The 27,635-nt window shown below is 40.0% G+C and overlaps 2 protein-coding genes across 3 annotated transcripts; both read right to left on the bottom strand.

Annotated features, from left to right (window-relative positions):
- Nucleotides 1–13,082: 13,082 nt before the first annotated feature.
- Nucleotides 13,083–15,883, bottom strand: LOC127753023 (protein DETOXIFICATION 49-like). The gene has a single exon (XM_052278475.1). It carries the CDS (start codon nt 15,457–15,459, stop codon nt 13,834–13,836), a length of 1,626 nt encoding a protein of 541 aa, XP_052134435.1. The 5' UTR covers nt 15,460–15,883; the 3' UTR covers nt 13,083–13,833.
- Nucleotides 15,884–23,419: 7,536 nt separating this feature from the next.
- On the bottom strand, nt 23,420–27,476 carry LOC127786359 (2-oxoglutarate-Fe(II) type oxidoreductase hxnY-like). Of its 2 annotated transcripts, none has more exons than XM_052313740.1 (12): nt 27,297–27,476; nt 26,979–27,174; nt 26,425–26,505; nt 26,308–26,359; nt 26,052–26,173; nt 25,150–25,250; nt 24,919–24,977; nt 24,763–24,819; nt 24,382–24,427; nt 24,065–24,144; nt 23,877–23,975; nt 23,420–23,663 (listed from the first exon to the last, which is right to left on the bottom strand). In XM_052313740.1, exons 1-11 carry the CDS (start codon nt 27,387–27,389, stop codon nt 23,915–23,917), a joined length of 948 nt encoding a protein of 315 aa, XP_052169700.1. In that variant the 5' UTR covers nt 27,390–27,476; the 3' UTR covers nt 23,420–23,663; nt 23,877–23,914. The 2 variants fall into 2 exon arrangements, with proteins under 2 accessions (XP_052169700.1, XP_052169699.1); XM_052313739.1 differs by having other exon boundaries at nt 23,897–23,975; nt 27,297–27,474.
- Nucleotides 27,477–27,635: the final 159 nt, after the last annotated feature.

Below are 27,635 nucleotides of genomic sequence, written 5' to 3'. Positions count from 1 at the left end.
AGCATAGTATTTATTAGCTTCTAAAACCTACATGCAAGCCTGCTACACTAATTCATTAAGAAAAAAAGCTTACTACCTCTGTCCTAAAATATAGCAATTTTTTGAGACGGAGGTAGTAACATGTAAGCATATAGTAATTATATCTATAATATATTTCATTCTATAATTAAATATACAAATGCTAAATCATCATTATTAAATTATTTTTATGATGTTTCAATCCAAATCATTTTATTATTTTTTTAATTATCTAACTTATATCTCGCAGCAAAGCGTGGGATATTATTTGATTAAAAACAAGCTAGCTAAGGTAGGTGGGCGTTGGCAAATTGGTGCTTGAAACAGCTGTAACCTGTTGTTTCTGCTAAGCTTTGGGGGTATCATTGTTTAATTTCTGACTTCCTGTAGGTGGTGATTAATTAGTGCAGGTCAAACCCTTATCTGCAAGCTAATTAACTAGCATCGGTAGCTAGCTGTTTCTTCTTCTTCATGGCATTGCCGCCGTGTTTAGTTCAAAAGTTTTTCTTTAAATTTTAGTTTTTCTATCCCATCAAAACTTTCTTATACACATAAACTTCACATCGTTCAATTTCAACCAAACTTCTAATTTTAGTGTTAACTAAACACAGCCTACATATGGATATATCTTGCATGCTGTGGCCTCTACTTCTTCTCCTTCAGTGTACAATGGTTGCGTTGGACGCACATTTTTGTCGCCGTGTTGCACTGCAAGATACTTGCTGATGTTTGGACATCTATACCAATTAATTGCACATTTGCACAGGACGGCTATATATGCAGAATTAAGGTGGCAGACTATTGTGCAACTGCCTTTGCTGAGCTCAGGTGGTGTTTAGATCCACCGGTAAACTTTTTTGCCGTATTAAATACTGAAAAAAAACTAATTACACAGTTTACGTGTAAATTGAAATCTTTTAAGTCTAATTATGCCATGATCTGACAATATGGTGCTAAAGTAACATTTGCTAATGACGAATTAATTAGGCTTAATAAATTCGTCTCACAGTTTAAATTCGGATTATGTAATTTATTTTGTTATTAGTCTACGTTTAATACTTCAAATGTGTGTCCATATATTTGATATGACCCGCAAATTTTTTTTACCGGTGGAACTAAACACAGCCTCAGTTCAAAACTCAGAAAGAAAATGACAATGCAATTAATGTAGGGAAAACAACAGTGTTTCCACAGTTTCCACAGTATCAAGTTTAATTTAGTTATATGCATGAAAAAAATAGATGGACTAAATGTAAAATAGTATATGCATGCATTGGTACGTGTTGCAGTTCTTGCTTTTCTTTTTTCTTTACAAATCAACACTTAATTAGAGTGCGCCAATTTTTATTGAATATAGTAGAAAGAAATTCTGTATAGATAAAAGAAACTACAAAGGTAAATGGGAAAACTAAGGTGTAAGCTGTGTGAGTCGTTTTGCTCATGTTGGCCAAGTTTTCGCCTCATGCTAGATTTTCCCTGCGAGGAAAATTGCCGAAAGCTTTTTGTGATAAAACACTATCTGGTTTCTCTCCTTCCATATCTCCCATGTCATTAGAAGGAGTAGAGTGCGGACTCCTTTTTTGTGCCCCAAGGCAGATTGTCAGCGCCGTCTACCAGCTATGTACCAACGTAGTGGTGGTCCAATTGATCAATTTGGTCCGCTCTTGTGACGCTCAGTTTGATACTGTATCTTATATTTTCTTTATCTGTAGTCCATGAGAAGGTGAAAGGACGTCTCAAAGACGTGCCTATGGAATGGGCAGTGTCATCAGAGAGATTGAAGCTAGCTAGGCATGCAAGCACACGAAATAACAACCTACTAATCCATTAGGGGTCATGTGATATATACAGCTCTCACGAGCGTCTCCTAGAACTACTATTAATCCACATGGACATAATTTGGTGGTTATTGCTATATATCTAGGGAAATTATTTTGATCCTACGGGGATATCTCCTCGTTATTTACATGTCACTCAAATAATTATGAAATAATTTAAAAACAATTAAGAAGATATATTAACATGTGATATATTATTTCACAAACATGCAAGTTCAAATTTAACTTCTATATTTTGCAACGAAAAAAAACAAATTAAACTACAGCTAATTAACGTATATTCATAGTCAAATTTGTTTTTTCGTTGTAAGATGTAGAAGTTGAATTTGATCGAACTTGTATGTTTGTGGAGTGATATATCACATGTTTATACATCTTCTTAAATTTTTTCATAATTATTTAAGTGACATGCAAACAAAGAGTGGACATCTCCTTGAGGGATCAAAATCCACTCCCCTACTATCTACAGTATTTGGTACCATCTAATAAATAAAGAACAAATAGGCAAGACCTATGGTTAGCTAGAGTCTCGGCTCGCTTGCAATTGGTTTCAATTCAAATATTGTCCTCCCTCCGTAAAAAAAACAAATCTAAAATTGGATGTGACACATTCTAGTACAATGAATCTGGATAGAGATATGTCCAGATTCGTAGTACTAAGATGTGTCACATCCAATACTAGGTTGATTTTTTACGGCACGGAAGGAGTATGCATGATTGTATCGATTGCAACACATCCTCTCTTTATATTTCTTTCGAAAAAATGGAAGATGGTACAAGTATTACATTTTCTATACTATATTATTACTAACGTTGATACATATGTTTAGATTTTCTGTTTCCATCAATTTAAATCAAACGGTTAAAATCAATGTTAGTTGTAAGAGTTTCGTAATTTTTAAGTACTGTAGCATGCTAAAAAGTAACATAGAACTACAATTTTTTCCTTAACTAGTCAACCAATTAAAAAGAGGTGAGACGGCAATATAATCAATGAATGTCCATGAGAATCACAGGCGTGTATGTACATAAACGATCAATAATAGGCATATGCTAGATGTCGTCAGGGAACTCTCATGCATGACGGCCACGCTAGTACTTCTTTTTCATCTCTTATTTAAGGGAAATCAATCTCTTATAATTAATTTAAAGAGGAACTAAATGGATTTTGACTATATATTTGGAGTTATAATCGTATACGTTGGCATGAATATGCTATATACATGACGTATCTCTAAAGAAAATTTGTAAAATCGGCACAACTGAGGGTCGGCTTTCGTGATGTCAAGAAGCAAAAAGCTTTCGTGATGTCAAGAAGCAAAAATAGCATAAGGATAAACGATTTTCCGCAGATCGATCGACCGCATATAGAGTTTCCCTACTTGGGGAGTTATTAATCTCGATCATTAGCTGTAATCAATCACATGTATGCGGTATGCCTATATATATATATGCATTAGATAATGTCTAGATTTTAGGTGACTGAACTTTTAAAAAAATTCTACCATTTTTCTCTCTCCTCGGATGGAATCCAATGATTCTCATCACTCTTGAAATTTATTTAAACAAAGTACCATCTTTATTACCTAAAATGTTGAGTAATATTCAATAAAAAATGTTGACTAATAATTATCTAACCCTATAAATTACATGAAATAAAATTATAATCATAACTACTTACAAGATTGCATTAAAAATATTCAAACTTAGATAAAATAAATTATCCAATAACAACTGATTTGATACTGCAAGAAACACAAATGGATTATAGAAGGCACGAAACCTTTGTGGTACTTAGGCACGTAAGCAATTCTTATTTTTCTAATTTTCTTTTCTTATAGGAGGTTGCACCATTGTAATATCCTCCCTATGGCACATGAAGCCTCCCCCGCCTCACCCCTTTTCGTACCAACTGCTACATTGGTTGCATCGTCTACGCAACTATTTCTAACTTCTAATACATAGATTGCACACAAGACTTTTGCGTGTTTGCGTAAAAACTAGCACATTTGGTCAGTGCTACTTTTCTTTTTATATATGGTTTGTTCGGAGAAGAAACTACAACTTATTGTTGCGATTATATCAAGCTAGTGGACTATATATACTCTATATTAAACCTTGGCATCTATACATGGGAGTAGAATAATTACACATTGAACATGGCACAACACTGAATACTCTGAACGAATTAAAGGTTTCTCTCGCATAAAATGTGTGCCGCCATCTAGTCAGCGAATCCCCATTGGTACACGCATGAAGAAGCCGTACATTGTACACAAGATCATTGGTTAGTCTTGTTCATCTTGCAGGTTTCATGTGAGCGTGCTGGCATGTAACCATGCAGGTAGTAGACAGTTCAGCCCCCAGTTTGCCATCCATCTAGATCATCTCTGACCATGTCCCACTGCTATGTACATCCTCATGCATGGTCAACCAATTGAAAAATGGGACTTTTGAGCCCTTAAGAATTTTTAATATGAGACATCAAAATGTCAACTTACAGTCCCAGTTAGATATAGGCATAGAAGCATATGCACCTCAACCAGCATGAAGTACTATAATACAATAGATTGCAGTGTTTCTTAATTATTACCCTCTTCATTTGCTGTGTAAATTAGTTCGATCCCGGCCAGTCTCTTCGGAGCTCGAAGGGCAAATGCTACAGGATATGCAGCACATCGAAATACATGACAGAATAATAATTAATAGTACAAAAAGATATGTATCCTTTTGGTTTCTGAACTGGTATAGTAGATGCAAAAATGCAACCCGGCCCAGCCGGCCATCAGAAATAGCCAATGGAACTGAGGCACCGATCGCATTATTCTGAAGATCGATCGATCGATCGATCTGCCGCGGTTGCCCTCTTTACATTTTACAAGTGTTAATTAACATACCTCATTCAAGGCGTCAGAGGCCACGCGTGACAGCTGATCTGATCTGCAGATCGATCTCTAGCTAGCTAATACGGAGTAGTAGTACATACACTATACATAGCTTAATGTATTTGCTTTCTATAAGGGTACTGTGGTATTTGATTATATATTCATTATATAATCTTTTTAAGCTACCTACGGAAGCAAATAAACAAAGCATAAATTAATTACTGTTTGGTCTATTTCAGGATGGCATGAGAAACAAAAAACAGTACTGTATGTATATCAAGCACTCTTACACAACACGTACGGTCGACGTACTGCTATACAAGTATACAACCACCTAGCGCTGCTACACTACACTCCAGTCAGCAGCAGTCCATGCCAGCGCGCGGTTACGTATACTTGATCGCTGGGCCAGCTAGCTAGGGGGATGACGCCTACTCGCTCCGTCCAGAATAAAACAATCTCGTAATGTGATGTATTCTAATACTAAGAATCTAAATATAATCTCATACGGGATGTGACACATTCTAATCTGAACATAACCTCATACGAAATGTAATTCAGATTCTTAGTATTAGGATACGTCACATTTCGTATGAGGTTGATTTACTATGTAGCTTGGTCTGAAGGAGACCAAGGTGATGGCGCTCTTCAGGAGCACTGCTACGGTGCTACCTCGCTGCAGCTTCCTTGACCGGCCGGCCGGCCGGTCAGTTCGATGCGGCGTCACCGGTGCGAGCAAACATTGGATGGAGCTAAATGCAAATATTGTCCCGTCATGGTGGACATACAGCTGCACATGGACGGTCAAACCCACTTAAATGGGACTATACTTCGGTGCTCTCTATTATTAAGTACTTCCTCCATCTACTTTTAGTCATATTTTTAAATCTGAAAATTTTATTTTTGATAGGCATATTTCAATCCAACAGCCTATCATCTTAATGATTTTCTCGAATTTAATGCATGACTCTCCATTCTTCCACACATGATTGGCTACATGAGCATTGAGAAATGTAAATATTAATGAATCACTTGTTTACGAGGAATGACTAGTAGCATGTTTAAATAGATGATAAGTAGAATTATTTATCCTTAGTCTGTGTGTCAAGATGAAATATAATTATCAAAAATAGATGGAGGGAGTATTATACTACCAGTAGAAAAGATCTGAACCGTTTGTTATTAAGGATAAAATAGTAACTTATTAACACAGTTACGAGGGTAACTTAGCCATTTTCATTTTTTCCCCTCACGGGTCAGCAGGTCGCTGGCATCGGCCCTTGCATCTGACTTGGATCGCGATTCACTGGAGTTTCACGCTAGTCACGATAATCACAGCTTAATCGCTGGCATGCATCGTGACTTGAATCCAGTGATCAACAGTCTCAAACGCATCAAACACATACAGATTCCATCGAGAAATTGGATCGCGGCGTGAGGAAGGATCGAATGAATGGCCGCTACGGTTAATCAGTGATAAATTATGATTATACCCCCTCCGTATTTTTTCCCTAGACAATAATACCCCTCCATATTTCTACTCCCGTTAAGTTGGGTGGTAGTAGAAATAAATCTTAACCCTTCAATCAAATGAGATCAATGGTTTGGATTACTTTGTACTACCAGTAGAGAGCACTGGAGTCACTGGTGGAGAAACCATCTTTGGTCGGTCGACCAGATTTCACAATAGTCCCGGTTGTATTAAAAACCGGGACTAAAAACATCTTTAGTCCCAGTTTAAAAGATCAAGGGTACTTTTTCATCTTTAGTACCGGTTGGTGTTACCAACCGGGACTAAAGATCTATTTATAGTCCCGGTTGGTGTTACCAACCGGGAAAAAAGATCAACATAAGCTTTACTTCCAGTTGGAGTAGTCCCGGTTGGTAACACCAACCGAGAGTAAAGATCCCCATGCGCCACCGGCCAGCAGCACCTCGTCCTCCCCGCCCTATCTTATCCCTTCTCCTTCCCACTTCTCCTCCTCTTTCTCACTTCTCCTCCTCCTCTCCTCTCAACCCTCTCCTCCCCCTCATTCTCTCCCCCCTCCCCTCCCCTCCGGCTCCGCTCCGGCGGCGGGAGGCGGCCGGGCGGCGGCGGCGGCCTCCCCTCCGTCGGATCCGGGAGGGGAGGCGGCCGGGTGGCGGCGGCGGCCTCCCCTCTGTCGGATCCGGGAGGTGAGGCGGCTGGGCGGCGGTGGCGGAGGGCGGCGGCCGTCGCGCACGGAGGGCTGTCCCTAGCGGCGGCGACGGAGGCCAGCGCGGAGGGCTGGCCGCAAGGCGGCAGGCGGTGGTGGCCGGGCGCAAGGCGGTGGGTGGCGGCCGGGCGGCGGTGACCCGCGCGGCGGTCGGGCGCAAGGCGGCCGGCGGCCCACGGCCGGGCGGCGGCGACTGCGAATTTTTTTGAATGATTTGTATATTTTGGTGGAGCATTTTGTTGGTTGATTTAGGGATGATTTTGTGATTAATTTGTGGATTGTGATTGATTTGTGGATTGTGGATGTGGATGTATTTTGTTGTGCTTGATGTAATTTTTTTTTTTTGAGATTTTGTGATGTATTTGAGTATTTGAGATGATCGATTGTGGATTTGGAGGCAATTTGAGCATGATTGATTTGGGATTTTGGGGACGGGATGGGGTGAAATCAATATATATTAAAAACAATGAAGAAAAGAAAATAATAAAGAGCAACCGGATCTAATCCTTTTAGTCCCGGTTGTATCTTTAGTCCCGGTTGGTAACACCAACCGGGACTTAAAAATGAATTTTTACTCCCGGTTTTTTCACCCGGGATTAAAGATAGCGATCTTTAGTCCCGGATTCATAGTCCTGGTTGGAAAACCAGGACTACATGGGGGTTACGAATCGGGAGTAAAAACCCCTTCTCCACCAGTGAGTGGTACTCTAAAATATATAGGATTATCGACCTAAATGCTGAACTTGCAAGGCCTGGTTTAGTTCTCAAATTTTTTTTCCTAAAAACATCACATCGAATCTTTGGACACATGCATGGAGTATTAAATATAGATAAAAATAAAAACTAATTGTACGGTTTGTATGGAAATCGCGAGACGAATCTTTTGAGCTTAATTAGTCCATGATTAGCCATAAAGTGCTACAGTGCTTAATTAGGCTCAAAAGATTCGTCTCGCGGTTTCCAGACGAGTTATGAAATTAGTTTTTTCATTCGTGTCCGAAAACCCCTTCCGACATCCGGTCAAACATCCGATGTAACACCTAAAAATTTTCTTTTCGCAAAGCCTAATATTGGGAATATAACCTCGCTTTAATTTTAGGAACAGGTCTTGTGCTTTACTCGTAAAATTTTAAAGTCTAAAAAGTGATCTACACATTGAGGAAAAAAATTTGGTTGCCTCTGGTGCATGTGGATTTTTTTGGCAGAGAATTTGTAACTATTTTGTGTTTGAGGAGATTGAAGGGGTTGTGTGATCTTGAAGTTTTTAAAAAATTAAACACATCTCTCTTACAAATTACATGGTCTTCTATATACATTCCATATTTTGATACTAATTTCGTGATAACTTACTGTTTGCATCATATATATATATATATATATATATATATATATATATATATATATATATATATATATATATATATATATATATATATATATATATATATATATATATATATATATATAGGTGAGCAGTCATATATATACCAGCATAGCGTTCTTGTGTAGCAATGCAAACTAAATTAATGTACTAATTAAGTATAAAATATAATAAATAAAATTTCCTCAAATGTGTGTGTATGTATATTCATATGCAAAGATGCGCGCTGGACGAGTGACCAATGCTACTCGGCGCGTTCGGCGTACCGGGCGTTATTCTATGGCCAGCACTCCTTTGCTTGTGCTAATCTTCTCTGGCACGTGAAGGGTCCTGCTAAATGCAAATTCTTCCTCTAGTTTGCATTTCAGCAGCGTTGTTGGACGACTGATCTCCTCCAGAAGCGTGGCATCGATAGCCACTCGACCTACCCCTTTTGCGCTCAGGAGCTTGAGACGGCGAACCACATCCTCCTCGACTGCGTATTCGCTCGACAGGTCTAGCTACGGGTGTTGTCGCCTCCTGGCTGGGTTACCCTCTCTCCCTTCCGTGGCAGCTGGCTCCAGGACTGGTGGCCATCTTCTAGGGCCTGCTTACCTGAGCACCTCCGTGCCGGCTTTGACTCCCTGGTCCTCCTGGTCTCTTGGTAACTGTAGAAGGAACGGAGCTCCAGGGTTTTCGACTCTGCGCTCTCTCTTCGGTCTTAGTGGTTCTAGAGTCCATCCTCTCGGCGGGCCATCTGTGGTCGTTAGCGGGCATTGCTTCTTTTGGGGATTTGTTGGGAGTGTAGTATGGCTCTGCTCCCCCCCCCCCCCCCCCCCCCGCCCTCCACATCCCGCTGATTGGAGTAGCGTTTATCCGCCGTATGAGTTTTCTTTTTCTTCCTTGGTTTTTGTCTTTGTTTTCTCCCTTCCCTTGGCATAAGCCGGTCTGGCTGATTGCATCGTGTAACAAAAACTCTTTTATTCTAATATATTGATGTGCAATGCTTTTGCGCGATCGCGAAAAAAAAATGCAAAGATGCAATATTTTTTCTATAAACAAATAATCATATATACAAATAGCACAAACATACCACATATATATTTGCAGCCACGGAAGACCAGCTGGAACGAGATGAGGTTATAGAACTATTCCAGTGTAACATTTTACCCTTAAGCGACCAACCTTTTTTCTCAAAAAGAGCAAGTTAATTAAGGATGTGCTCATAGTCGTTGTATGGATTATTACTGATCTCACAGCTAGCAGTAATTTGTGCACCCATTTTTCCTTCTGCATTATGCATTTATAACATCAAAATGCCTAATTAATTATTACTCTGCATATGTTACATGCACTTTTTTTAGTTGTCATATGCTGAAGTAGTCTAAGGGAAAAACAACTGACGCTGACATGCATTGACAAGCTTTACAGTTGAGAAAACGAAAGCGTGGAATTAATATAACAACGGAATCCTTTTCCATACGTACGTACATCTCAGCTAGCTAGATTCTTTTTCAAAGTACACAAAGATGCAGCAATACGTAGACGAATCGATCTATTCATATTATGTGCGTTGTTAATTATATGCTGATGACGCACATGATTAGTTTTACAGAAAATATACAACAAACAACTTGCAAATGGGCAGCAGGTTAACGAAAGCAAAGAGCAAACACCAATTGTAGCTTGAGCAATAATTGCAAATTAGATCACAGCCAGTACTGCGAAAACGATGGCATATTCATTCTTGAGCTCTCCATATGTCGATGTTCAGACACCGTGTGCTATGTACTAGTATATATATTGCTTACTAATATATATACTTGTTAGAGATAATCATATTAATATATTTTCCATGACAGAAGTTTTATTTTCATTAAAGAAATATACTCCCTGCGTTCATATTTACTTACTCCGTATTACTTTTGACCATAACATGGATCGATATCTAGGTAATCATTTGCTTTCATATGATATCGCCGTATATGATACTATATTGCCTTCCAAAGCTAACTAGCTAGATGCTTCTAGAACCATTGGAGATAATCGAGGAGAATTAATTTCACAATTTAATAGGTGTAAAATTGATCCCTTCAATCCTAATGGGGGTAAGGATTAACCGAACCATGTGGTTGAGATAACATGAAAGATGAAATTAATGTGAGTAAGATGAGAAAAAAAAATACATTCGATCGAAAACATGAAGTGAAAAATATTTGCAAATAAATAAAATGGATAAAAATTGACGAGTATATATTCGTGAACGGTAGAGTATTTCTTAGTGACATTTGATATCTGGCTTATATAAGAAACCAAAATATTTTTGACCAAGTAGTAACTGCCAAGTCTAGAGAGCAAGGGAATTAAGTATATACATGTAGACGCGTTTGATGGCCAAAACTCATACTATATGAGACTGGCGTCTCTAATCTTGTTTATATGCATGGTAGCTATATAAGTGTATGCATGGGGACATGAATTTATAGGGTGTGTTTGGATAATGGGAAATGAGGGGTGGGATTAGGATTGGGAAATGAATGAAGGGTAAGGATTAAATGGATGAGTGAGAATGAATGGTTAGGATTTAAAAATGGGTGGGAAATCATTTTCCTTAGACATTTGCCAAACACTGCCATATAGGTGGGCAATATATATGAGTTGGCACTTAGATTTAGTGGTATATATTCGACTTGTACTTGTAAAAAATATAGTTTTTTTTAATGTATGGTACATCGACTAGCCATAATATAACTAAGGCCGAGTTTAGTTCTAAATTTTTTTTCGAACTTTCAACTTTTCCATCACATCACAACTTTCTTACACACAAATTTCTAATTTTTCCGTCACATCGTTTCAATTTCAACCAAATTTTTAATTTTGACGTGAACTAAACACACACCCTAAGCCGCTGTTGCGCACTAATTAGGGCCCACACGCCAGTGGGCAAGCAGCGGGGCGAAGAGCCTGCAGGGACGACGATGTGACGTGAGAACGCAAGTATACGTACTTATATACGTACGGCTGCATATGCGACGACGAAGCTTAGGTTGACCATATGCATTGCACATGTGGCGTCGTCGTCGTCGTCGTCGTGTCGATGCCGAATTGCCGATCGATAGATGGTCAACTTTGCCGACACACAGCTAATCTCTCGAATTCCAACGACACGGCGCCGCGGCGGCGAGGAAGCGGACAAACTAATCTACGCGCCGCCGTTCTCACCGGCCTCCGCGCGCGCGTGGCCGGGTACGCTGCCGGCGGCCGGGAAGACAGCCAGCAGCTAGCAACGCAACCCCGGCCGACATGCCATCGACAGCGACGCCGGCCGCCTACGTAGGGAACAGTGGCCATGATCAGACGCCACCTGATTATTTGTTTGTGGGCGCGTGCGTAAGCGCCTACGTACGTATATATTCCCGCTTACGTACTATAGGGCCGGTATACTTTGCATTAACTTTTTTTTTTCCGATTACACGGCAGACGCACACACCACTACACACGTAACGGTACACTCATACTCCGGCGAATACGTTTTCTAACACATTAAAATCCCTGATCTCATTAAAATCATTTTGAAAGTCTACATTACTATATACATACTCTCTCCGCCCCATAATATAAGGGATTTTGGTGGGACGTGACATATCCTAATAATATGAATCTGGACAGAGAGAGTACTCCTATGTGTGTAATATTTGTAGGAACTAGAATTTAAATTATATAGCAATGGAATCATATACCTACGACTCCACTTTGCAATATTAACTCTGCTGCTATACAAATTGGGTTTTAATATTTGATTGATTAAGGTGGCGGCCGGAATCGCTTGGTAGTAGGAAGGTTTTCTTAGCCTGTTAGATTCTGCTTTAGCTAAGGGAACGGAGGCCGAATTGAGTTTGGAGATGCAACTAATTAATTGTAGATTTGCATACAGACGCTCTAATAGATTACTGTTTTAGTTGTTACATAACAAATTGTTATGGTCTGTCCAATAGCATATTATACATACTACAATTGTCCCATCATAAAGGTTATAGTTTTCTGATATGTTGGATAGATGGATTTATACTTCAAAAAACTTTAGTGGTGGTGATGGTAACTGGTGAGTATATATATAGGATCATAAGGTTCCGTACATTGAAGTTAGTGTACTAGCATACCTCTTAAAAAATAGCTGGTATATTTTTTTTTCGTTTTAAGATGCATGAAGAATTGTTTGAATCAACTAGAGATAAATAGTACTTTTTTTAAAATTACTTTTTGTCTATTTGGATAATCCTTTGCAACGCATAAGTAATATAATTTGACTAGTTATTAATATGTATGAAAACTGGATATGTATCTTCCATTAGAACTTCTATTTTTAAACAATTTTAGGCATGTGACATCAATTGTTTTCATGTGGTCAACAATAGTTATAGAAACTTCTAATAAAGATTTCATATATCCCTCCCCTAAAAAGGATGTTAAATTTTCTGTACACATGGAGAGACAATTAAAATTAGACTATAAAAAGTGTAGTCACATTACAGTTATATTTTTAAAATATTGTGTACAAGATGAAGCCATTTCTTCTATTTTAAAAAATGGCAGGCTATTATCTTGCTTGTTCGAGAAAAAAGATGAACGAAGGATGTTTGTGGTCGATATATAACACAACAATAATACGCGAAGTTTTTTTAAAAAAAATAAGTTTCATAACTATTTGGATTGCACGCTGGGAATGATCCATCTTCTAAACTAATTTTCATCATATATTTGTGTAGTCCCCAAAATTGTACAGCAATTATGTACTAACAAAATATAAAATGAACACCGAAATTTCACTTAGTTTTCAATTTTGTGTGTACATATACAAGTATATATATACCCATGACAATACATAACTTGTGGAAAAGAATAAAATATACAAAAAAATACGAGTCCTCAGGCCACCTACTAAAACCGAAGACAATTAACTAGGTGCTGATTAGTTCGCTCAACACCACCTAATACTGCTCTATGAAGGCCACGTAATTACAGGAAACACCGAGCTATTTTTCACCAAAATTAAGCTCAGGTGTTTTCTGCAATAACTATGGCACTATATAGGTATAATTAAGTGTATAACCGTACATACACTGACCAATTCATGTGAACTGCCAAAAAAAATGTTCAGAGTTCAGACTCCGCAAGAACTCTGTGTTTTCATACGACACACAATGACCCACGCGTACTTTCGGGCTGATAATAATTATCGTTTTAGACAAGGGTGAGATCAAACTTTTGATTATGAATCAATTTTAAAATATTTGTCTTCCAAATATATTGACTACATGTATATATTAGTCTTAAAAAGTACTTTAATAAAATCATATATTTGTTAACACTTTTATATATATTATAATGAAAAATAATGGTTAAAGTTGATTTTTAGAGACCGTGTATTTGTTCAAACGACAAGTATTATCAATCCGGAGATCTTGAGTAGTTACCGTGGTTCATACGTACGTAGACATGGCCGTACGTCGTCGTTGTCACGGCGTTGCTCCGGTCAGCTACGTGCTCACGGTGATGAGCAAGCTCGAGTCCTCGTCGCCATGGGGCGCCGCGACCTTGACGTGCGCGACCGCGTCATCCCCACCGGCTTCGTTGACGCCGTGGCCGCCGTCGTCATTGGCCGCGGCGCCGGCGAGCACCTGCGCGAGCTTGGCTTGCACGTCCCAGTCCGTGCGCTGGATCACGACGAGCATCACCGCGACGCACGCCGCCTGCGCGGCGAGGAGGCCGAGCCAGAGCCCCCTGAAGTCCATGCCCGCCCAGAACGCGAGCCCGACGGCGACCGGCGTGCCGACGCCGTAGAACGCGCCGAGGTTGATGTGGGCGCCGTCTCTCGGCCGCGCGCTCCCGCGGAGCACGCCGCAGCCGGTGGTCTGCGGGCAGTTGCCGAGCTCGCAGAGGCCGAGGATTGGGAGCACCGACGCCGTGAGCGCGAGGATGTCGGCGTCCGGCGTGAACATGCGCGCCCACGCGCCGCGCACAGACACGGCGAACGCGAGGGAGGCGAGGCCCTGAACGGCGCTCAGCGCGAGCCCCGCCCTCGCCGCGGCGCGCGCGGCGGACGGCCGGTTCGCGCCGAGCTCGTTGCTGACCCTCGTGGACACGCCGAAGCTGAGCGACGACGGGAAGATGTAGAGCAGCGACGTGGTCTGGATGAGGATCCCCATGGACGCCACGGTGGCCCTGGGGTTGGCGAGGAGGCCGCAGAGCAGGATCATGATCTCGTACCACCACCATTCGAGGCAGACGCTGGCGCAGCTCTCGGCGGCCAGCCTGACCAGCCGCACCCACCCGTCGACGTCCTTGAACATCTTGCGCGGCAGCGAGAATCCCCCGGTGTCGCGGTGCACTCCGGAGACGTAGACGAAGGCGAGGAGGAAGATGACCAGGTTGAGGTTGGCCCAGGCGGAGGCGAGCGCGACGCCCTCGATGCCGAGGCCGAGGACGGAGACGAGGAGGTGGTTGATGGGGAGGTGGGAGGCGACGGCGAGCGCGGCGCACGCCGTGAGCGGCAGGTTGATCGACTGGACGCGGAGGTAGATCCGGAGCGGGTGGAGGAGCGAGAGGAAGAGGAGGTCAGGGAGGCAGAAGAGAATGTAGCGCTGCGCGGCGGCGGCGATGGCGGCGTCCTGGCCGCACATCAGGAGGAGCGGCTCCATCCACGCCCAGAGGAAGGCGACGGGCACGGACACGGCGAGGAGGAGGAGCACCATCCGCTGCATGGTGGCGCCGACGAGGGGGAGGTTCCCGGCGCCCACGGCCTGGCCGCACACCGGCTCCATGCCCATGGCGAGGCCGGACAGCACGGAGTACCCCGTGATGTTGGCGAATCCGATGGCGAGCGACCCGCCGGCGAGCGCGAGCTCGCCGAGCCGGCCGAGGAACAGCATCGAGATCATCGGCCGGATGTACAGTATCAGCCCCGTCATGATCATCGGCAATGACAGCCGCAGGATCGACGCCGCCTCGCCGCCCTTGCTCACCGCCGCCGCCGACGTCTTCGGCCTGTCCTCCAACACCGGCGCCGCCGACGTCTTCGGCACCACAACGACAACGACGTCGCCGCCGCCGCCATTGCAACCGCACGGGGGGAGGACTTGCCGGTCAACGAGAGCCTCGCACATGGCAGCGATGGCGGCAGTATCCAAGCTCTTAATTACACACGTCTTTGTCCTGAGTTGCACGTGTGCACAACACAGCTAGCTAAAAACGGCGGGAGAAGAAGAGGAATTCAAAACTCTAGCAAAGGTAGCAAGCTTTTTATAGCAAGATAGAAGCTAAGGCCGAAATGGATAGGGTCATTCGATGCAACAGAGAGAGGGATATCAAGAACAGGACATGGATTAGTTTAGTGATGTTTTAGAACGGATTAGCTCGACGTCGTCGTCTAGCAGCTTGCAGCTAGCTGTGTGCCGGCGGCGAGCGGCGGCGGCGTCGTCGTCGACTTCGTCGTCTCGGGCGGCGGAGCTTGGTTTGGATGATCGATCGCCGGCTCGAGGTGTCTGTATGGAAGGAGACAAATAAATCGAGGAGACGAGTGATGAGAAAGTTGAGAGCTTGAAGGGACGAGGAGAAAATGAGCAGCGAGGGATCTATTTATATAGTAGCGCGCGAGAGGTGATGTGGGTTATTTCTGCAAAATCACTTCACTGATTAAATAGACTAATTGCCACCACATAATTTTATAGGTATGTTTTAAAATAAATTTGTTACTTTTAGCGTTTCTTTAGGTTGTCTCAATCTGGTTAAAATTGTTAAATTCGCTGTCGGAGTTATGAAGACAAGGAATGTTATTGGATGCAATTTGGCAAATGAAATTTGTACAAAATGGGCTAATGAAATCAAGTCAATGCTTAATTTTCTGCAATATTATTCTCCTTCCCTCCTTATGTTACATGGAAATGTTGGACCTGCCCGGCCTGATGAAAAAAAAATAAGGGGAAAAGTCCGACTTGATCATTATCATGAAAAAGAAAAAATTGTTTGACTTTTGCTCACAGACGTACTATTTGTATTCTTAATTTGCGACAGCATAGTAATAAAGTGACAGCATAGTAAAATCCTGAATTTGTGGGTCATGACTGGGTACTAAAAGTAAATTGAACTTCATTGCTTTCCGGCCGGCCCCTACTATTCATCAAAGATCCGGCATTGCAATGCCTTTTTTTTGGCAGAACAGGAAAGAATATTACAAATTTACAATAGTCCTCTTGTTATAAAAAAAAATAATGAAAAAGTTAATTAGATACTAAAATAGAACAAAGAAACTGTAAATATTGAAATTCCGCGAGTAAGCAGACGAGCAGTCACAATGCCGAGCAACTCTAACACATGTAACAAAACATGAATGAGCATCGGCCACCATCTTCATTCTTTTGGAAGATTCTAAACCACCGTCACCAAAAAAAACTTTATGGACCCTAAATCCGGCACCATTGACTGAATCATCAACCTGACAGACAAGGCCCTGCACATTGTTGCAGGAGTCTGTATGATAATAATATAAATAACATGTAATTAAGATAGCTAGACGATATAACTTTATATGCTCTATATAATTTTTATCTTTTGGTCGACCATGGAAAAAAATATAAATAATTAAGATATTGCAGTTTATAACAATTTAAATCATATATAGGTTAATCATTCAAAAGTAAAACTAAGATGATGTGTCCTCAATAACAGAAGACAAAGAAGGAAGATAATATAGATTAATCATTAAAAGATAAAACTAAGGTAATATGACTTTATGGGAGAAGGAAAGGAGGGAGATAATTTGGACTATAGATCATCCAAAGTTTAGAAATAATTAAGCTGATGTTGCTTAATGAGAGAAAAGAAATATATTAATGGGGATAAACTTTGAAAATATATAGGATATAGATACATGTCGTACAAGTTTAATACATTTCCTTCCATTCTTAAGTGATTTAAATATGCCTTGACTTGGATAGTCAACTAATTTGCTAACAATTTACTACTAGTGCACTAGCTATAGCTTCCTAGTATTCGAGCTGCCAGAAGTACACAATCTGTCCAGTAGCTAGCTAGCCACTATTGTGTGCTGATATTGTTCAGAAAACTTAGATTGCAAACCAATTTTCAGGTACAATGATGTACAACTTACTCGACCGAAATTTTATCCTCTAATCAACCAAAATGTCAACTATTTGTTTAACCAGAAGTAAAAGAGAGGGTCAGCTGAATTCATTTTGTAATAGTGCATGCGTACCCGAGGTACGTGCCTGACATATCTACATTCATTTTGTAATGTCAACCATAGTCCATATACATGATCTCCAAATTTCAGTTTCAAAATATGATGGAGCTAACTGATCATTACAAACAAATTAAACAGTGCCTGTCATATCCAGAAGGCTGCAAAAGAGTTTACAAATTACAGATAACTACTGGACCAAGCAGTTCAGCATGACAGAAACTAAACACAAACCGTTTAAGAATGTTGTTTGGTTCGTGGTCAAACTTTAATTTACCACAAACCCATAACTAGCTAGGTTTCACTTTTATATGCAACTGTTTAGTTCGAGCTATAGCTATGGTACCGTGGCTAAGCTAAACTTATGGTATGAAAGTTTGGCAAAGTGTAGTAAACATCTAAATAGGTCCTGAATCCAACATAACGTCAAGAACACCCTACCATAAAGCAACGGTTTCTTTTTTTCCCGATTACACGGCAGTCATACACACACACCACTACACATGCAACACCATATTCACACCCTACATATGTTTCCCCTAACACACGTTTTAAGAGACGAAAACCAGTGGCATATCCATGATCTTACTAAAATTCTCCTGAAATTCCACCTGCATATATGTAGTATTCGTGGACACTGGGATTTAAACTCTGGTGGATGAAATCATGCAACTACGACTTCACCACCACATCACCAGTGCTTCCTCAACAGTTCCCTTTTTTGAGTAAGTAGTAGAGATATTTCCCTTGTTTTGGAGAATTTATATAATTGCTCTCTACCGGAGGATGGAATATTGTTGTTGTTTGGAAGTAGTTACGTAGGGGTCATTTCATAATAATAATAATAATAATAATAATAATAATAATAATATTATTATTATTATTATTATTATTATTATTATTATTATTAGAGTAATTTTTACTTTGGGCCACTCTTATTGATCAATTTTTTTATTATGGACTAGGATCATGCCTATATTTTTCACTTTACAACATATAGCTACCTATCAATACACTTTGGACTGAACCCCATATAGCATAAGAACCAACAAATGTACATTATTATGTTATAATACATCCTACAAAATAAATGGGAATTCATTACAAATGAACATTCAAAGATAAATAGATTTCGTTACTACATATGAACATTTCAAAGATCAAATTTCACCACTTGGAGAAATAGATATCAAGGCATAAGTTATGAACCCCGGTCCAAAGTGCAAACATATGTGGTGTTATGTAAAAAGATGAACTACCTCCAGTCCGTTGTGAAACTTTGGCCTATAAGAGTGGCTCAAAGTAAAATTTACTTTGATAATATTATCAGTATTATAGCCTATTGTATGGTTGTACTAATGATTAGTTTGGAAACATACGTGTCTCTTCCATGTTGATCCGATGGTCTCTATATTGTTACACAAAATATATTTGTCCCCCTAACATAGAATTCCCGGATTTTGATACAAATGGAGTTCTGTGATATATCCATCCAATCATGAGAATTTCAATTATATATAAAAAAATGTATGTGTGTTGCAACGAGAATTAAGTAAAGAGAACCTCACCGTACACTTTAAATCCTAAAAAAATATAAAATTAAATTAGTCCCTTATAATTTTTTTATTTCATATTTGTCATCACTTTACACCTTGTTTTAAAATATTTTTTCTAGTTTGGTGTCTTGATGTTGGGGAAGAGATAAAAGTCCACCTATCTTATTGTTTGAGGGACCCTTATGGCATTGGTGGCCACCATAATATGGAAATTAGGAGATATTGACCTCCCAAAATATGGGAATGCACTTACCCATTGAAACTTTTAACTTTTAAAATTTATCGACATTTATGTCAAGTCTATTATTTAAACCATGATGGTCCGCAGCACTACCAGTTAAACTCTACTCCCTCCTTCCCAAATTGACCATCATACTTATAAATGGTGTCGAGACCTAGGTAAGAAGTATTATTCCTTCTAAAATTAAACCTCATCGACTAAGATGTTATATATACTACCCCGCGCCTTGCTGCGGGATTTGCTAGTTTTATCATCAAATAAAATCAATGTTTCAAATAATGTGGCTTCATATATAGCCTCTGCTATTACAATACAATTCATGTTTGTTTTAAAATGTTATTGTGTATTGTTATAATATACGAAAGTTATTTTCATGCACAATCTAGATATCGTCATAATTAGGGTAGTTTGCACCTCTTTGCTTTTATCTCGAGCTTGTTTCAAAAACAGGTTTGGGTTAATGATGCATAATTACTCTATGTTATCCAATTGTTTATAACAAAACAAAACTAACATGTTATACAACAATTTGAGTTGTATTAAATAAACAAGATAAGTTTGCATTATCTTGGAGAGGACTTGGGAAGAGAAAACATAGTATTATGTAAAGAATGGATAACAATGTCACACGTGATTATGATCTAAAGGGAGGTGACTGGATGAGTAATCAATGATTAAATTAGATGGATGAGTAGCTTCTTGATCCAACGGCTGATAACTATGTACTAATGCGATCCGATGGCTTAGAATTATTGATGATGTAGCTTTTTGCATGCCCTGCTTTACAGGAGTAAATGCTTCTAAGTGGATACCCAACTATATAGTAAGATAGGATCAGGCATGCATGCCAGGCATACGAGGATGGCATTTACTCCTGCATGCATAGACGAATAGACATGTAGAATAATGCCATTTATTTCTGCACGAAAATACGAATAGACAGAGATTAAATGATGATCAATTTGAGAAGACAAAAAAAATCTTAAGAGATGATTAAATTGAGATGAAGGAAGTATTAGGTGCACTTAGCCACACCGGTCTACCGTAGAATTGAGGAACATCACAGGAGGCCCATAGACCCCAAAAAACTGCGTGGATTCCGTAGAGGATGAAAAGATCCATCATTTGCTTTGACCTGGCAGCTGAGGCAAATATTCTAACTATTTGACTTTATTGTCCGGTGAGAAACGGTAAGTGGAGGGTGCCCCTGATCAATCTTCCTCTGTCCATTTTTTTGCTTTTGCGTTAAATTGTTGATGATCCAACCACTTACGATATATACTACTTGCTAGCTTCAAAGGCAGTGCTTGTCGAGCTTAATTGTCAATTTCGTACGTTGCCAATCAATTTGTTTGTACCTTTCAAGAATAAAAAAATTGTTGACTGGCCTTGCCGGCCGCTTGAGGATATATAAGTCGTCCAATCACCATGGGACGTGTAGATAAAATACTTTTTCGAAAGTCAAACAGCTAAAAACCCAACATACTAATCATAGAACTCGTCCTAGTTTTTGAAAGGTCAAACTGTACTATTTTTCCAAAATAAAAAACTGCCTAAATTTGTAATTTTGATAAGTAAAAAGATTATTTTGGACCTTCAAAAGATGCTAGTCTGAAGAACACCTTATCTTTTAGGCCTTGTTCGGTTTAGAGGGGGTTGAAGGGGATTGGAGGGGATTTATTCCACATCTATTATGGTGTGGAATTATTTTCCCTCAAACCCCTCCAATCCCTCCCTCTTGGGGATTAACCAAACATAGCCTTAACATAAATTTTAATACCTTTCACTACCTACGTGGTATTATCGTATCACAAGGTAATATATATAAATTAACATGAAAATTATGGTACCTCCTTAAAAAATCGGTAAGTATACACTTAAAAATGTATATTTTTAGTGAAATATTCTTAAAGCATATACTACATAATACACGAATGATAAAAATTTAGTGCTTAGATAATTGTTGACTTTGAAAGGTCAACATAAGATCAACCTTTTTTTTATTTGAGACGACTATAAATTTAACGAATTAACTATATATTTAGTCCTATCAGCTGGCTTGCTATGCTAACTTGTGGGAGATTCCTCTGACGTCCGAAATCCATTAATTGTAGCCTCATGTTTTTCTCTTTTCATTCATGTCGTCGCAACGTGGTAAGCCGCAGGCAACTCAGCACCCGGTTTTGCATTTAGTTTTATAACGATATTAAGCATGATGATCTTGATCAGGTAAGATCTGATTATAAACCGTAATGTACTTCTCCACTACAATTAATCTTGCAATTAAGCTGCCCGCCCACAAAACCCTATAGGCTTCTCCTTGCGTGCAGCTACATTCATTCGAGCAGAAAAAGACCAGCTGCAGTTAATATTCTTGAGGTTTGGTATCAGTAGGAGAGGTTAGGCGTCAGATTAATTTTCAGCATGCCACATGTAGAAATAATTAGTGTTTCTGAATTGGATAACATGTTGACACTAGCTGTATAGTTTTAGTTTACTAATTTGAGCAGATATTTTTGGTGGAGTTTGAGGAGTTGAGATACATGATGCATGTGTCTAGAAACATTGGACGAAATTAATCAAAGACATCTCTTTCACTTCAAGTATAATAACTTTGGCAACTCTCCCATGCAGTTTTCAAATATCAGCCTGAATTTCTTGACGAACCAATTTTTGAGTTGTCACCAAGCAGTAGTAGACACTGTAACTCTATTCATACTGTACAGGTTTGACCTGTCCGTGTGTTTGTATTTGATGCCATGCCGAGATTAATCAACGTATATTTAATGTGCTTGTCTCTATGTAATCATGTAATTATTACGCATTGCAAAGAGTCGCAGAATACCTAAACGCACCTGTCATTGACCTGTTTGGTGAGGTGAGATTTGTCACTTTGTACGTGTAGTTGTGTGACACTTCAGGTCTGTTTGGCACAGCTCTAACTTTAGCTCCACCTCTTCTGAAGTTGGAGTTCAGCCAAACAGTTTCAACTCCACCAAATGGGAGTGTAGCTAGGTGGAGCTCTCTCGCAAAATAAACTAGAGTTGTGGAGCTGGGTTTAGGCAGCTCCACAACTCCACTCCACACTTAACTATTAGAGCTAAATTTAGTAGTTGGAGCTGTACCAAACGTGCTCTAAAATAATCTACCATCTCTGCTTGACCATACTACTTCATTTGGTCATCAGTCTTCTTGCCAGAGTTCCGAGCTTTCACCGGCAAGCGAATCAACAGCAACGGCTCGAACCATGAGTAGTTTGAGCTTTTGCATGGATCCGATGACCATTCTGAACTTGTCATGGAAGCCGCCACCCACCAAGCTGCCGTTTCAGACCAAGTTGTAGCATGCACACTTGTAACTCTTTGACATGCTCATGGATCCGGTCATGGCAAGCAGTGGATTTTTTTTTCACTTTTGGTCTCTTGCAAAAACTTAGTTTACAAATAGTTCCTCGAAAAAAACTTATAGCAGGAATAGACCCTTTTCGCGGTGCCAACGACATCGTCGTCGAGAACCTAAAAAAAATTAAAAAAAACTTATTTGTAATAAAAATTATTTACAAATAGGTCCTTAGCATCAAGGTTATTAGTGCTAAGGACTTATTTTATAAATATTTTTATTACAAATAAGTTCTTTTCAATTTTTTTTACAAATAGGTCATCGGTGCTATTCGCCTTCATATAAGTGACTTGGCTTCTTTGGAAAAGCTAGGGGGCATCGGCACCGTCATGTTGAACCATGATACCAATGACATTGGTGCCACCAAAAGCGGAATAAGTTTTTTTAAGATATATTTGTAAAATAAGTTTTAAAAAAGGTCTAAAATGTAAAAAAGCCAGATGGCAAGCAGTTGTTAGCCATGCAGGACATCACAATCTTCTCGATGGCATATTTAGTCGCGTTCATCAGGTATGAACAAAATCTATAGATATCACAACTCAACTTCACTTTGTCAAGAGTTAGAAAGTGAAGGATGGAGATGGGGAATCACTTGCCTCCCAGGATAAAACTGGAGTTTCTTTACCAAGTCAACAAGAATACTAGTCCAAACACCACAGTCAGCTCGCAGGTGACAATAAAAAGTTTTTTTTTCTTTTGAACGACAAACAATAAAAAGTTTAGGTTGGTGTCGAGCAGTGGAGTGAGAAATCAAGCATAGCACATCACTGCAGACTTTTTCTTTACAGCATAACAGTAAAACAACACAAACAACCTTCTGGAATCTGGACTACTGTGATGTCGTCTAAACGCAGAAGAAAAATGGACAATGGAGAACGATGGCCGGCCGTGTAGCACATGTTTGCCTCCTTTTACCTGCATCCACAGTTCCACACGGTTAGTGTCGACCTAAAAATCCACTGCTCGAACATGTGTAGTTCTCTTGCGCGTTTTTGGAAAAGATATGCAGATCCAGTTCACTTTTTTTTTTATGTAAACTGTCAAGTGTCCAAGCAAAGGAACTGAGCCCGAGGTAGCTCCACGGGCCACCTAAAAAATCACTGCGAATCAGAACGGAATTTAAATAACCTTATGTTACTAAGCCTTACACATGTAAAAGCATAGGACTATTTGTATGTAACGCTCAATCGCTCTTTCAAATAGTCGCCACTCTTTATAGGTGAGAACCTGAAAATGAATCAAATTTCAAACAGTATGAGAAGCAAGCAAAATAAAAGGAACTAGACTTGTGCTTAAGCCTAAAGGAGGAAGAGAACCTCGGTGGGCATGACTCGCTGCAACAGCTTTCCAAACACTGAACCACTAAATCAGGGTTTGGGTCAAGAAAAAAAGCCACCTGACAAATTGAAGAACATGTGTAAGAGAGTGTGCACCAAAAAGGTCCTAACATTAAGCACACAATTTAGTCGCTAAAACACTACATCTATATTATCAGTGATAGGTGATAGTCTACATAATTTAGTCCATCTGACTTTACAACATGTATTCAGTGGGCGACAAAACCCCTTGATTCCCCAGGGAAAAAAAGAGCTCTCAATTATGAAATTCTGAATTCAGCAGTCGTAATACTCACAGAATATCGCTCTTTACCAACTGCAACAACACGGTGCACTGTAGACCTACAAGTCAGCAAAAGAGGGAGAATAATCAAGATTCATATACAAGTTTTTTCTTTCTTAGAGATATAAAGTAGAAAAGAAAGTGTATAATGTAATAAAACAGAACTCCAAAAGAATTATAGAATTTCAAAAACACACTGAAATGATATAACCTATTCATGAGACAATCCTAAACCAACTTCTTGTTAAGAAAGCATCGTGTCATCTAACAAAGTTCTTGGTGCAACTACTCACAATTGTAACTAGTTTGTTTGAACTTTTTAACAACCACGGTACATGAGGCTTCCTCACAACCACAGAATAGGTCATCAAAAGTAAAAGGAAAAGGATGGTACCTGTAAATACAATTCGTCCACCTTTCTAGCAAATCACCAATGTTAACAATCAGGGCCCTGAGGGTACAAGAGAATAGCAAATTTAACTACAAAGTAATGATTTGTTTGAAATTGTTTTCCATTAATATATAAAAAAACTTATTTACTTATATTTACCCATCAATGTGATGAACATCTTCCCAGATCTGGGGATTCCTATCCTTTTCCCTGCATATCTGCAAATTCACAACAGATATTCTTATTTTTCTAAACAAGAGCTATTTTTTGCTTGAAAGTGTTAAAAGGTGGGAACATAACCCCATCCTCACCAAACCTTCTGACCATATATTTGTCTACATAATTGGTTAGCTAAGTTGGTGAATTTATTGTGAGAAGAAAATGGTGTACCTGTAGCCCAGGAGTGCCGTCTGTTGCTAGGAGGGTTATCATTCCATAATCTGAGTGAGCTGATGCACCATAATTGCCATCATCAGAGTCATCTACTTCACCTACATTTAAAATTATTTTCTGTTTAGATAAAACTAATAAATACTACAGTATGGAGGAAAAACAATGCTTAACTGGCTCCACAGTAAAAAGGAAACACAATCAGCTCACAAAAACAAAAGTTCCTAGATGCTTGAAGAAGCTTCATGATATTTTCAGTTCACATCCCGCTTTCCAGTATAATAACAGGTAAGCAAAACAATCAAGAAAATGAAGCAACCTAAGGTATCTTTAAAACTTAGATTAATATTGATTTACAAATTACAAGAACATATTTATCATTATGCTCTAGCAAACAGCGGGCAGCAGCAAGACAGTTGCTTTGAAATAGTAGCAATAAAGATCACACAGATCTGCTCCATTAGCTGCTACTGTAAGTTAACAGTTAAGATATTTTTACAAACTGAAAGCAGTCTTTAATGCAACTTTAGCTAACAAATGAAATTGTTATAGTTTAGAAAAAGATTATAACTGAGATCAGTAGCAATTTCCCTATTCACTGTAATGGACAGATTTGTAATGTTTCTGAGCACCCAGTCACCCACACGACAAAACCACAACAATAGGATGATATCAAGTTCTTCATTCTTTAGAATGACATATAGTGCACTCATTCATGTTTGACATAAATATACTTGTTGAATAAATCAGAGCTAAAGAAACCATTGGCAACTATCTGCAATCCAAAACAACAAGAAGCAACCTAAAGACCAGCACACATGTTTTTAGCATTCCTCTGAGTATCATGAGAATACTAATTCGGTTAATGTCATATGATATACAGGGGCATGAAATAAGTTGACCTGGGTAGTGCAATAATCGAAGAAATGCTGATGGGCAGCTGAAGGCACCAATGTTCTCAAAGAATTCATCGTCAAGATTCAAACTCAGAGCAATTAGAGAGAGTATCCTTTTGCCAGTAGCCCTGGTAGTGGTAGCGAATAAGCGGGAATATTTAAATTATTTAAACAAATAACTCCAAAGTATTATACAAACACAATGCTGATGTAATACAATTAATGAATTTCCTTTGCTGAGACTAGCAAAACGAGGACTTACAGTGCACTTGCATGGTACATCTTAATTGTCTCCCTCCAACTTGGTAAGCGCTCTGTAGCCAAAGATAGAAGTTATTTATGTTTTGGAAAGAAGTGATAAAAAAGGAGAAGGGAGTACCTTCAGAAGGCCACTGATTAGCATCATTCTGCAAACCTTCATCTCCAATAGGCCCAATATACAAACTTTCCTTGAGGTCTCCTGTATCATAAATCACAGTTACAGATCTTAAATAAGTACATCACTACAAACACCAGAAGGTAAAATCCACAAAACCTAGCGGTTGTTCAAAGTATAGGCAGTGAGCACTTGTATTTATTACTCCATGCACCTTGTACTTATTGAAGATTGTGAGATGTTCAGGATAGATCAAACCAGAACCATGGTTCCTAGTTCAGTTTTCAAAAGCATCTTTCACAAACATCGGAACATTTTAAATTTGTTTATACTGCTAATAAAGAATATTCCATAATCAGGCACTAACATGTCAACTTCTGATTTTAGCCGACAAAAGGGTCACTCTAGCTCTGTCATGTGCTACTATTACTAACTTGCCAGTGTTATCCCATACACTTCAGGATTAATTTATCAACAGTCTTAAAAAATGAGAGGATGCTTAGGTTTAACAATTAACAGTTTAACACGGCGAGCAGAGCAAAACAGGAGGCGCAGACCTTCGAATTTGGACGAGGGATCGAGCTTCTCGGCGTAGGGCGGGGTGTATCCCCGGTGGTTGCTGTTCCTCCGCAGCGCCATCTTCTCCTCCATCGGCAGCTCGAAGAACTTCGAGCTCTCCGCGAACAACCTCTTCAGCAACAACTCCTCCACCCCATGGTTGACCACGTAGAAGAATCCGGACTCCACGCACGCCTGCAAAACCAAACCACCCCCACACGAATCACGCCCTGCTCTCTCTCTCTCCGCCGCCGCCGTGCCCACGGAACAGATTGTTTCCAGGAAAATTGCCGTGGAATCCGGAATGGATCGAGTACCTTTCGGATGGAATCGGCGGCGGCTCGGGGGTCGGAGGACGCGAGGTCCACCACGGGGAGGTCCAGGCGATTCCCGCCGCCGCCGCCGGCCATCGCCGGATTCCTCTTCTGCCGAAGCGGCGGTTTGCTGCTGCCGCCGCCGTCCGCGTCCGCTGCCGCCGGCGTCTGTATCCCCACGGTAACTGGGCTAACAGAGAAGGAAGCAAACATGGCCCATCTAGGGTAAAACGGGACCACGAACGGCCCATTACTCAAAGATTTGGGGCCCATTTACAACCAAAGAATAGCCCAGCAGAGAGAAACTTAGGCCCACTAATGGCCTAGTATCCCATCACGTAC

Source organism: Oryza glaberrima, chromosome 10, assembly GCF_000147395.1.
Source record: "Oryza glaberrima chromosome 10, OglaRS2, whole genome shotgun sequence".
Lineage (NCBI taxonomy): Eukaryota > Viridiplantae > Streptophyta > Magnoliopsida > Poales > Poaceae > Oryza > Oryza glaberrima.
This window is presented reverse-complemented; position numbering and strand designations above follow the sequence as displayed.